Source organism: Phoca vitulina, unplaced genomic scaffold (assembly GCF_004348235.1).
Source record: "Phoca vitulina isolate PV1807 unplaced genomic scaffold, GSC_HSeal_1.0 scaffold25, whole genome shotgun sequence".
Classification (NCBI taxonomy): domain Eukaryota; kingdom Metazoa; phylum Chordata; class Mammalia; order Carnivora; family Phocidae; genus Phoca; species Phoca vitulina.
The window spans coordinates 20,438,573-20,451,951 of NW_022589728.1; the positions used below are offsets into that span (position 1 = coordinate 20,438,573).

The window sequence follows — 13,379 nt, forward strand, 5'->3', positions numbered from 1 at the left end:
TGGGATTGAGTCCCGCATCGGGCTCCCTGTTCAGCAAGGAGCCTGCTTCTCCCTCTGCCCCTCCCCCTCACTCGTGCTCCCTCTCTCTCCCTCCCTCCCTCTCCCTCCCTCCCTCTCTCCCTCGCAAAAATAAATAAATAAAATCTTTAAAAAAAAGAATGAGGGGAGAGTGGGCTCCCTTCAGTTGGGCAGGGAGGGGCAACCTCTCTGAGAAAGTGACACTGGAAGGGCCCAGCTAAGACAAAATCAGAGGGGAAAGCATTCCTTATGAAATCTCAGAGCACCTTGAATAAAATATTTCCTAAAAACTTCCAAATAAAGTTGGCCACAGACAAATGAGAGCTAGGACGGGAGTTAAATTTCTTATCAGCAACATTAGATATGGCTTCAAAGTTCTCAGAAAGGTAATTTTTAACCTATAATTCTATGCTCACTCAAACTATCCTTTAAGTGAGAGAAGAATAAAGACACTAATACACTGACAGGCTCAGAAAATTTTACTCCCAAGTACTCTTTCCTCTGACGGTATTTGGGTATTTTTCTCTAGCAAAACAAGGAGTTAACAAATAAATAAACAAACAAAAATTAGTGGATATAATTGAGATCTATGAAAGGAAGTTCCAGGATATAAATTATGCCTAGAGAGCCACTAGTCCAACTGAAGCAAGATTATGGAAAAAGAAGAACTCAATAAAACAAAGTAGATGTTGAAAACTTAAAAAATATACATGAGCATGGGAAAGGCCAGTAGTCAGGGAAAGAACAGGCCGTTTGAACTCAGGGACAGACAACACAAGAAATAGGGTGGTCCAAATATGATACAGTTTTAAGCAGATGCCCATCCCCACCCTAGATAATGGATGACTACTCTTTCCTCCACCTCTTTATTTTCTGGAGAAAATGAACCAAAGGCTCTGGACTTAAGAGCATCACACATAAAGGAGCCCTTTGGTGAGATGCTAGAATGGTGGCAGGGGAATTAGGTAAAACTCTACAGAATGAACAGAAGGACCCAGGCCCTTTCCCATCACCAGCCCACACTCCCAGCTCTAGAATGACAGCAGGTAGGCTAACAACCCTGAACCCACCCCAATACAGCCACAGCCAAGAGACAGGAGAATCCTGCTCCTGAGGAGCCAAAGCACCCCAGAGGTAAGACCTCGGGTTCTGACACCTAGCACCCCAATGAAAATGCCAGTTCCAGCCCTCCCGTTACCCGACAGGGAGATCCACCAAATGACAAGCTCTGCCATCAGACACAGAGCACCTACTCAGCTTCTTAAATTCGTGTTCTTCAACACTAAGAGAAAGCTAAGGATCACCAAAATGTAATGGAAATTTCCAACATAATTGAGACAGCAAAATAAATAGACAGCAGGTATTCAGAGGACATAGACAATTCGGGAAGGAAAAGAAACTCTCAATCATGTTGGAGAAGTAACTGAAGATATTCCACCCATGAAGCAAGAGGACTAGAAGCAAGAAACCATCAAAAATCGACAACAACAAAATGTGGAAATTAAAAATACAATATCCAAAATAAAGATTCAGCAGAAGACTGAAAAAATAAAGCTGAAGAAACCTTTCCAAAAAGTAGGACAAAAAATGAGATAAAATAGATGATAAAGAATAAGTAGAGGACCAATGAAGGAGAGAGAAGAGAAAAAGCAGTGAGAAAAAAAATAACAAAACTTAAATTTAAAAAAAAATGGAACTGAAGGACACAGTTTCCAGACAATAAAGCTAAGTGCTCAGGAGAGGGGGGGAAAAAATTCCAAAGTATATCATGGTGAAATTCAGGAATACCAGGCATAAATTGGAAGCTCCTAGAAAGGAAAAATAGGGCAGACATGAAAGACTGGCAAAAAGAAAGGCCAGACTTCCCACAAACAGCATGAAAAATCAGATGATAATGGAGTAATAACTTCAAAATTCTGAGTGAAAATGATTCATCCAATCTAAAATTCTTTACCCAGCCAAGTTGACAGTCAAATATGATAGTTTTTTAAAGCTATTTCATGAAAAATCTTCAAAAACAAAGAAGTGACAGCCTGTCTAGCCTTCTTCTAGCTACTGGAGGATGTTCTCTCACAAAATGAGGGAGGAGCCAAAAAAGAGGCATCCACGGAGCCCAGAGAACAAAGGTGACAGCTGGGCAGCAGGACCAGAGAGCACTGTGTCCAGATTAGAGCACGGGCACCAGGGCTCTGATTTAGAAGACTCCAAGGGCTGGAAAGTGGAATCATGAGTTCATCAGACAGGTGAAAAATCACAGTGAGATCTTTTGAGCCCTCAGAGAGTATGGGAAGCCAGACACACATTCAGAGAAAACAAAGATAATGAAAATAAGACAAATTCCAGGAAAATCAATGCTGTACAAAAGAGGAAATCTCCTCATGACACACTACTTGTGTCTCAGCAGTTAATAACACTGTCATAATCAAACACGAGAAATATCAAAGAAGGATTTGACCACAATATATGAAAGGAAAGCTGCACTCCTCATTTACTAAGATAGGAAGTCATAAATAATGTCCCAGTTTGGTTAATTTATACATTATGTCTTAAAAATATAGAGGTGAATACCAGAAGAGACAGCTAAGAAGAATATAAAATTATTGCCCTAGGAAGCAGGATTGGTCAGGAAACTGTTGGTTTTTTGCTTCTAACTTCTTAATTCTACTTGTTTTCCAACTGTAATAAAAATAATTCAATAGAAGTGGAAATTATTCTTAATTTATTAGTGATGACTGATAACAGAGCTAACTTTCAGTGAGCACTTACTGTTGGCCAGGCATCGAGCTGAGAGCTTTACACGTTACTCATACTATCCTTGCCTGTAGCTTCTCAAGTGATTCTTATTGCTATAGACTAAATATTTGGGTCCCTGCAACATCCATAGGTTGAAAACGAACCCCCAGTGTGATGGTATTTGGAGGCTGGGCCTTTGGGAAGTGATTAGGTCATGAGGGTGGAGCCCTCATGAATGGGATCGGTGCCCTTATAAGAGGGACTCTAGAGAGATGCCTCACCCCTGCCACCACGTGAGGACACAGGGAAAAAGACGGCCACTTATGAACCAGAAAGTGGAGCCTCACAAGACACCAAATCTGCAGGTACCTTGATCCTCAACTGCAGAACTGTGAGTAATAAACTTCTGTTGTTTCTAAGCCACCCAGTCTACACTATTCTATTTCAGTAGCCCGAAGGGGGACTAAGACACTATTATCATCACCCTATTTTACAGATGAGGATACTGAGGCTTACAGTTAAGCAAGTGGCCAAGCAGAGTGAAGATGCAAAATCAGATTTAACTCAGGAATCTGGGCTCCTAGTCTATACTGCCCTTAAATTTTTAAACACATTATTTCCTATGCCATTCTAATAGCCACTAAAAGAAGCTATGTATCAGTACATGCATCACCCAGACACACATCTACTGATGAAAAAAAGATTCTTGAGACAAGTGACCATATTCTATCATCTACATAAGCTCTGATTGGCAGTTCCTCTTTTTTTTTTTTCCTGATGTTCTAGGTTGGCTAAGTGAAATTAAAGCTTTTCTTTTTCAAATTTCAAGTGGAACATTTTATAAGATAAAACTCCACTAAAAATCAAAAGGAAACTGTGCTTGTTGACAGCAAACACCAAAATCTAGGCACTGGAGTTCTGTCCAATGAGCAGATCCTAACAAACCCAAATGTATAAAAGTTATGGTTTTCTTAACACTCCAAGAAGAATTTTCCACCTTCTTTTAGAAAGCATGTAGGAAATCGATCCTCAGATCCACTGCTGGTGAAGGGGCAAACTAATACAACACCTGGGGAGTAAATTTGGCAATATTCATTGCAATCTCATTTCTGGGAATTTATCCTACAAATACATGGCACACAGGAGAAGTGACATATGCATGAAGTTATTTATTGCAGCATGATTTTTAACGACTAAAGATGGGAAACTGCCTTTCAAATGGGGACTGGTTAACTTACAAATAGAATTAAATGGAATGTTACAGGCAGTTAAAAGGAGTGTTTAAAGCAATGTCCACAATAGCCAAACTATGGAAAGAGCCCAGATGTCCATCAACAGATGAATGGATAAAGAAGATGTGGTATATATATATACATATATATATATATATATATATATATACACACAATGGAATATTACTCAGCCATCAAAAAAATGAAATCTTACCATTTGCAACGACATGAATGGAGCCAGAGGGTATTACACTAAGCAAAATAAGTCAATCAGAGAAAGACAAATACCATATGATTTCTCTCATATGTGGAATTTAAGAAACAAAACAGAGGATCATAGGGGAAGGGAGGGAAAAATAAAACAGGACGAAATCAGAGAGGGAGACAAACCATGACAGACTCTTAATCATAGGAAACAAACAGGGTTGCTAGAGGGGAGGGAGGCGGGGGAAGGGATAGGTGGGTGATGGGCATTAAAAAGGGCATGTAATGTAATGAGCACTGGGTGTTATATGCAACTGATGAATCACTGAACTCTACCTCTGAAACTAATATTACACTATATGTTAATTAATTGAATTCAAATAAAATAAAAAAAATTTTTTTAAAAGGAGTGCTTAGGGCACCTGGGTGGCTCAGTTGGTTGAACGACTGCCTTCGATTCAGGTCCTGACCCCGGAGTTCCAGGATTAAGTCCCGAATCAGGTTCCCTGCTCATCAGGGAGTCTGCTTCTCTCTCTGACCCAACCAGACCCCCTCTCATGCTCTCTCTCTCTCTCAAATAAATAAATAAACTTTTTTTTTTTTTTTAAGGCATGCTTAAAAGCATGGACTCTGAATTGTTTGGGGTCAAGTCTGGATTAAGTTCTATGTAACATGCAGCATAGTCACCCTGGGTCACAAAATCCTCAATTTTCAAGGATTTTGTCAACAGTTTGTTTAGCACAGCAATTATTAAAAATTAAATTATATAAACTTATAATTAAATAACTATTTCAAATATAATAAATACTCAATTCATCACCTCCTAGTTATTTTACTATACTGTTATCTATGTCTTAACTAGGCTATTTAGGTCTAAATATCTGTATGAGAGAAATATTATATAATGGTACGTGACTGGGCATCTCCTCCCAGCTTGGTGTTCAGTATCTTCTTGTTAGCTTGAAATCAGCCATGGTGGGGATATTTACACCTCCGAAATTGGCAAATGCTACAGATGGGAAATTTTTTCTTAGCCATGTGTTACATATCATCAGCATACCACCAGTATGTGTTCTGTACCTCAGTTTTGCCATCTGTAAAATCAAGATAATAATAGAACCTACCTGATAGGGTTGTCATGAGGATTAATGAGTTAATATATGTAAAGCATTAGAAGAGTGTCAATATAAGGGTTAGCTATGCTTTGTATTATTATTATTATTGGCACAGAAAGATCTCCAAGCTATATCGTTACATTTTTTTAAGGTGGGAAAAGTACGTATGAATGCTATCTTTTGGATATAAAACAGGGAAGATTTTAAATACATACTCATAGTTTCTTTTTTTTTAATTTTTTTATTGTTATGTTAATCCCCATACATTACATCATTAGTTTTTGATGTAGTGTTCCATGATTCATTGTTTGCATATAACACCCAGTGCTCCATGCAGAACGTGCCCTCTTTAATACCCATCACCAGGCTAACCCATCCTCCCACCCCCCTCCCCTCTAGAACCCTCAGTTTGTTTTTCAGAGTCCATCGTCTCTCATGGTTCGTCTCCCCCTCCGATTTCCCCCCCTTCATACGCATAGTTTCTTATAGAAAGAAGCATTGGCAGAATGCACAAGAAATGAATCCAAGTGGTTACCTGGTTCGTCTTTGATTGGAGAAATGAGGCGGAGGACTTGGGTAAGAGCAAGACTTTTCAGTGTACATTGTGTTTTCATTGAATTTTATGTTTTTAAACTATGTGGATGTATTGTCTATTCAAAATGTATTAAAAAAAGAACAATTTTGGGGCGCCTGGGTGGCTCAGTCGTTAGGCGTCTGCCATCAGCTGGGGTCATGATCCCAGCGTCCTGGGATCGAGCCCCACGTCTGGCTCCCTGCTCCGCGGGAGGCCTGCTTCTCCCTCTCCCACTCCCCCTGCTTGTGTTCCCTCTCTCGCTGTGTCTCTCTCTGTCAAATAAATAAATAAAATATTAAAAAAAGAAAAGAAATAAAGAACAATTTTCATTAACCCAACAAGCATTTCCTCATCTGCTGTAACCAAAATACTATGGGAAACACTCTGTGAGGCTTGAAAGGAACATTGACAAAGGAGAGACCATCGTCCCTGCCCTCCGTGCATGCGTGCTTCAGCTTGGGGAGATGAAACGTGCACGGGAGACCTCCCTGGTTGGGGGAACACTAGTTCGACCCTAGGGTACCAACACTATAGGGCTTTGCACTTCATTCATGATTAGAATAACATGAAATGGCTCTTTCGAGATACTTACCCTGTTGTATAAGGGATGTTTATGCCTCCTAGGTTAATACTTTCACATCCAACAATAAATAGGGTTGAAAAACACAGTAAAGACACACCACTGCAGATCATGGCTAGTTTGGCAGATTCTCTTGCACCAAGTTTCAATTTCTTTATAATGTAGCCTCCCAGGACAATACCAACACCAGCACTGGGGACAATAATAACACCTAGAGAGAAGAAGGGAAGGACAGGATTAAGTGAAGTTACATATACTATAATTTGTTTTCTAATTATTCTGTTTCTACTTACTTATTAGTATTAAAGTAAAAAAATAAAAAATACTGTAATCAATAAATCTTCAATGTGTATGATTTTATAGTATAATTTCTTTTCAAAGGACTCATATCCAAAATGTAAAATGACTTTTACAAAGCAATAAAATAAAGACAAGCAACCCACTAAAAAAGTGAACAAAACTTGAATGGGCCCCTCACTAAAGAGGAAATCCAGCTGGCCAATAAACACATGAAGGTGTTCACCCTCATTGCTAAGAGGGAAATACAGATTAAAACCATAGTAAAATACTACTCTACACCATTTGTGTTGATAAAAATTTAGAAGTCCGATACTACCACATGTTGGCAAAGATAGAGAGCCATGGGCACTCTACACGGCTGGTGGGATGTAAATTGTGAAACCTACTTTGAGAAACAGTTTGCCATCATATGCATCCTGTAGATGTTGAAGATATACGCATCCTGTAACAGGTAATTTTATTCCTGGATCTACACCCTGAAGAAACTCAAGCACACGGGGACTAAAAGAAGTGTACAAGACATTTGAAGCATCATAATAGCCAAAAACTGGAAATAAACCGAATATCCATTACTGGATGCATTGCATGTTGTAAGTTCATGTAACAAAATGTCACTATACAGCAAGAAATATGAAGGAATATAGTAACACACAACCATGAGGATGGATCATACAAATACAATATTCAACGAGAGAAGCAAAACAGAACAGAACACATGACATGATGGCATTTGTAAAAAGTTCAAGTGCAGTTAAAACTAAACGATTTGCTTAGGAATGCATATCCAGGCAGTGCAACTATGAAGGAAACCCAGGATTTAAGTGTCATAAACGCAAGATAGTAGGGGAATAGGTGGGGCTCCTGGACTACTGAAAATACTCCATGCCATGACCTACGTAATAGTTACACAAGTGTTCACTTTATGATTATTCATTAGCTCTAAATTTTAATTAATGTATTTCTGTGTGCATTATATTTCACAGCCTTTAAAAAAAAAAAACTAAAAAACAGTTGTATTGCCTGCCCCAAGAACCTTATAATCTAAAATAGAAATACACAAATCAGAGTACAATAAAACAATTATACAAAAGACAAGGAGAATACAGGGGAAAAAGCAAAAGCATCTGAGCCTTCCCTGGGAGAAATCAAGGAGGACTTCACAGAAGTAGCAGTATTTGTACTGAACAAAGTATGAAGAGAAAAATAAGGTTAAGACTGAAATGAGACAACTATGTCACTAGAGATCTTGGCAAGAGCAATGTTAAGGATGTTGTGAGGGAAGAAGCCAGACTGCAGTGGGTTGAGATGAGGATTTAGAAATTAGAATTCAGATTCTTTCTAGAATTTAAGATATAAAAGGAAAAACAGGGTCTAGGGTAAGAGTGGAGTCAAGGTAGAGTTGGAGCTTGGGGTGTTCGTTTGCTAAGACAGGAGAGGACTATGCATATTTATATACAGACAAAAAGGCTAAAAAGGAATGGGAGGTTGAATGTGGAGGGAAAGGTTATCTAATAATGCCAATGCAAGATCCTTGAGAAGTCAAGAGAATATGGAATTAATAGCACAGATAATCAGATTAGCACTGGATGGGGAAAGAGAGAGAGACCCCTTCATTCAGGGTGGGAACAGGATAGGGGAGAATAGGATGGGGGATAAATCAACAGGTGGGTGGTAGCTCTTCAAATTGTAGCTTTTCTGTTTCATTATTTTTCCATCATTTTGCAAACATCATGTAATACATGTTGCAACAGAACACTGGAAAAGCACAGAGAAGTATGAAGGAACAAAAATCCACTGCTTACATTCTGGCATATTTCACTCTAGTCTTTTTTCCATGCTTTTTACTTTAAGAATTGATAACATGCTATAGATTCTTTTTTTATATAGCTTTGGTTTTTATTTCTGGGTGGTTTTCTGTTTTGTTTTGTTTTGTTTTTTTTCTGTATAACTGAAAACAAAACTAACTCTTAGAGGAAAGGGATATGGAGAACTTTAAATATAGCCAAGGGTTAGAATAATCATTGTAGGAAAGCAAAGTGAGTGCTAAATGAGAATATGTAATAGGCTTTGCAAATGGAGAGTCCAGTGGGTCCAGATGATATTAGATTTCAGAAGTCTGCAGCTGCACCAGTGCTCACGGTTGAATGGTTTGCTCCAGCGTGTTCAGCAACCCACGTAAAGGAGCAGAGGATTAGATTAATCTAAAATCTGAGCTTTGCCTGGCAACCAGTGTTCATTTTGTAATCCTCACCAGAGTCCTGATTTTATAAAATCAGTAATGGCCTCTTTACAGATGAGGAAATTGACAGCTCAGAGAAGTGACCAGCCCAGTAGTGCACACAAAGAAGAGTCTAAGGGAAACAGATCTCTGATTCCCAGCCCAGCGCTCTGTCCACATCACCACAGATGTCTCTTAGAACTGACAGGTCCCTGGAATCTTTCAGGTAAATTGACCAGAGCTCTGGGCTCAAATGAGCTGGTTAATAAAGTATCATCATCATTAAGGAAAAGTACATGTTATCTATACGAATCAATAGGCAAAGCTTTACCTTTAAAGTGAAAGTGATACATCCATGAAATTCTTATTTTAGTTGAACAATTTACACTGTTCTAGACCTGGGGGTAACAAACAAAACAAATCTCTATGCTCATAGCTCAAGTCCTAATTTAAAAGCAATAAACCTTACTTGACTATGCATCCTACTTGGTATTCAACTCTTAAAAACAGGAAATTTGTCATCAGTAAATATGAGGTTATATCAATCAGAGGGAAGACCCCTTAAAATTTGCTCCAGATGTCCCCTGCCATCTAAATCTCACTGCACTATCCAAACAGAAATTCTGACCACTCATGATGCTAATCTGTACATCGCTCAGAACTCCAGCTTAAGTAAGAGACCCAAATGTTCCGTTGTTAGAATATTAGGCATATGGGATGGTGTTGGGGAGGGGGATGGGGGACAACAGTAAAACCTGCTCACTGTCCTTTCTGAAAGCCCCTGAGTCTGGGGAAACCAGACTGTACAGAGCATGGAGGGGCTGGAAGTTGGTTTCCCGCCCACCACCACACTGTTCTCTAGTCCTTCCCAACTTCCCCACTCCCTTGTGGGGAGAGGGAAATACAGGCATCCCCTGCTTTTCCAAGTTCACATCACACCACTTCCGCATTTATGGAAAACCTCAGTACTTGTGTTCGCTAATTAAAATAAACCCAAAGAAGATTTTCACTTTTTGGGGGTGAAAAAAAACCCCACAAAGGTGACCAGTGAAAATAGCATTCAGCATTTGTTTTGCAGCGAGGGGTTACAGAGGCAGCGAGAGTGGCCCCGCCAAGCTCCTTCCCTGCCAACTACGCCCAGCGTCTCAGCATCAGGCCCCACAGCTCTGAACTGTACTTTATCTTGATTTAGTCTGCGCATCGTTAGGAAGATGTTCCAAAGGTATCAGAAAAGCCTAAGAGAGGTTGTTTCTTGAGTCTGGGAATGCTCAAAATTTTTTTCCATATAAATTATTTGTAATTGCTTCTCCACTTTATGCCATTTCAGCTTATGAAAGATTTCATTGGAACACTCGACTTTCAGATAGCAACGGAAACCTGTAAATATGTAAGATGGGCTCTCCCAGCAGAAGCTGCCCACCTGCCACTCATCATGTCTGAGTTCAAATTCACCTCACTGGCCCGTGCTCATCCCTTCCCTCAGTCCCCAGAGAGCACCCCGCCTACTGCCTCCATTACTCTGGAGCTTCTGCTCCCTATCAAGCCCCTTTCGTAGTCCTGGCAGGATGGCTCTGCAGTCCCTGAGTTTCTGTTCCTCGCGCCCTCTAGTGGCCAAGACATGGATGGGACCCGTCAGGTACAAAAGGATGGGTGGGGAAAAGCATCAAGGACTTGTGTATGAGGGGAGAGGGAAAAGGACTGAACGTGGAAAGATGGAAATACCTGGACCAAGCCCAGGGACCCAGCCTAAGGTACAGGTGGTAGAGGATAGAAGCCAAAGCAATGTCTAAGAGACAAATGCAGGTGACAGTGCAGGCCACATGGACAAATTTCCTGAATTCAAATCTCAGCTCTTTCACCTACAAACTGTGTGTCCTTGGACAAATTTCTAAATATTCCCAGGCCTTGGATTTTCTCATCTGTAAAATGTGGATACAGGGGCGCCTGGGTGGCTCAGCTGGTTAAGCGTCTGCCTTCGGTTCAGGTCATGATCCCGGGGTCCTGGGATCGAGCCCTACTTCGGGAACCTGCTTCTCCCTCTCCCTCTGCCCCCCACTTGTGCTTGCTCGGTCTCTCTAGTGCTCTCTCTCTCAAATAAATAAATAAAATCTTAAAGAAAAAATAGTATCTTCCTCATAGGTTGTTAGGTTTAAATGAATTAAGACATATAAAGTGCTTAAAACAGGGGCACCTGCCTGATTCAGTCAGAGGAACTACGACTCTTGATTTTGGGGGTCGTGAGTTCAATCCCCACGTTGGGTGTAGGGATTACTTAAATAAATAAATAAATAAATAAATAAATAAAAACTTTTAAAAAATTAAAAAAAAAATAAAGTGCTTACAACAGTGTCTGACCCCATAGTATATACTTAATAAATGTTGGTGATCATCATCATCAGAAGTATGAACATCATTATTATCTGCCTAACATGAATGAGTTTAACATTTGCACAAATAAGTATATTGGAATTAGGCAAAATTTCTATATGCTATTTTATCTATAGGATTGAATTTAAACTACTCCTAATGGCCCAACTAAACCTCTATGTGTTCTTTTTATATAAACCTTTGTTTGATATTTAGCTACCATGTGTTCTTAAACACATAAACCTCTGTTAGCTACTTAGTTAGTGTGTGTATATACCTGAATCTAAAGAACTCAGGGCTGCATTAGTTAGCTGTTGACAAAGCAGAGAACCCTGCTTTTACTTCCTAAATCGTCTGCCAACACCCTACTGCTTTCCAGTTGGAAATCTTTTTATGTACTTATGTGTCCAAGCAAATTGACATGTTAATTGTCCTACTTCCTCTCTTTCTCTTATATCAAACATTGTTCCATAACATTCAATTCTGACGTTTTTCCTGAGTTGCAATACTGCTTTTGCCCTTATACTGTATAGCCTCATGAAGCCAAAAGGTCTTTACGAAAAGATGATATTCACTGAGTTACCAAATATTAAAGCTACTGGTGGAATTTTTCCTCTCTACTCTAGTTTTTGTCAATATGCAGAAATGACCTGTATTGAAAATGGATACATAAAACATACATCTGCTTAATGCATGATTTGGGACACACAAAAAAACCTTGAACTAAAAAAGAGGAGGATGAAATTAGGAACCCGCTCATCATCAAGAATGTTCTAGGCTCAGGGAAGGGAACTTCCATTGTGCCGCTATTGCTTTTGTTAAGAACAACAATCTGCTTTCACGGTCAGGGATGACCCTTATCGTGAGACCTGCCACTGTCTGTTGTGTTTACTTCTTTCTTTCCTGTCAGACTGTAAAGTTGTTGTACGTGGCGGGGACTATATCTTTATTATCTTCATACCTTTTAGCACTTACCAGGACCTGGAAATGTATGGATGAAAGAACAAACTTTGTTATTTAGAATTTATTATATAAAAACTTCAAAGGACTTATTCATTTCAGTTTTCAATTATTCCTGAACTAGGCTATATCTTATTTTACAAAGAGGAAATCTAAAATCTAACTTGGGACCAAAATAAGCAAAATACATCCGTTTAAAACCGGCAGGCCCTAAATGATGCCTGTAAAATTTCACTGTTATCAAAATTCCGAATTGAACATTATTAACAAAAGTTTAACTGCCAAACCACTAAAGGTGACCAAGCATGTAATGTCAGTAGCCCTCTGAGAACTCTTTTCTGTTGTGAAATCACAATGGTGCAGAATGTGGTGAACTAAGAACTCAGAATCTTAGATGTCCTCAGTGCTCTTTTCCCTAAATTCACTGATCCTTTCTACGTATTTCACACCCCAAGTTTTCTTCCGTTAAACTGAAAAAGAAATGGCTTGCAAACATAAGACTATAAATCAGTCAGTAAAAATATGATTGTAAGCTATTATGACTTTGAGGTTCTGCTGCTACCCTAGGGAAGGGCAGCTGGGCACGGGGGAGGGAGGAGGAAGCAGGATGGGCATCTGGAGAAGAAGGAAGTCCAGTGTGGGTCATTCTCATTCATTCATTCTCTCTTTCTCCCTCTCTCCCTCTCTTTCTGCACACACACACACACACACACACACAGGTGTAGACTCTATGCCACATACAGTATCCCAATTCATTCTCAGAATTGTTTGGATTTTGAGTGGCTTTGAAACAGAAGGCGTCCTACAAACAAAAGTATCTTAGCCTAATTAAAAGCATTTTCCTTTCATAATAACTCAAAATCATGGTGCATCTTACAATTTATGGTGTCTTCGACTGGAAGGAATATAGCTTCGGGCACCTGGGTGGCTCAGTCACTTAAGCGACTGCCTTCAGCTCAGGTCATGATCCCAGGGTCCTGGGATCAAGTCCCACATCGAGCTCCCCCTGCTCAGCGGGGAGCCTGCTACTCCCTCCCCCTCTGCCTGCCACTCCCGTGCTTGTACTCGCTCTCTCTCT

At 39.8% G+C, this 13,379-nt stretch overlaps 1 protein-coding gene across 2 annotated transcripts in view; it reads right to left on the minus strand.

Moving 5' to 3' along the window:
- Window positions 1–13,379, minus strand: part of SLCO5A1 (solute carrier organic anion transporter family member 5A1) — a 132,281-nt gene that overhangs the window by 19,850 nt on the left and 99,052 nt on the right. For both annotated transcript variants that reach the window (XM_032421962.1, XM_032421961.1), the window contains one exon: window positions 6,469–6,667. In XM_032421962.1, coding sequence (XP_032277853.1) covers window positions 6,469–6,667 — 199 coding nt within the window. The remainder of the gene's footprint in view (window positions 1–6,468; window positions 6,668–13,379) is intronic.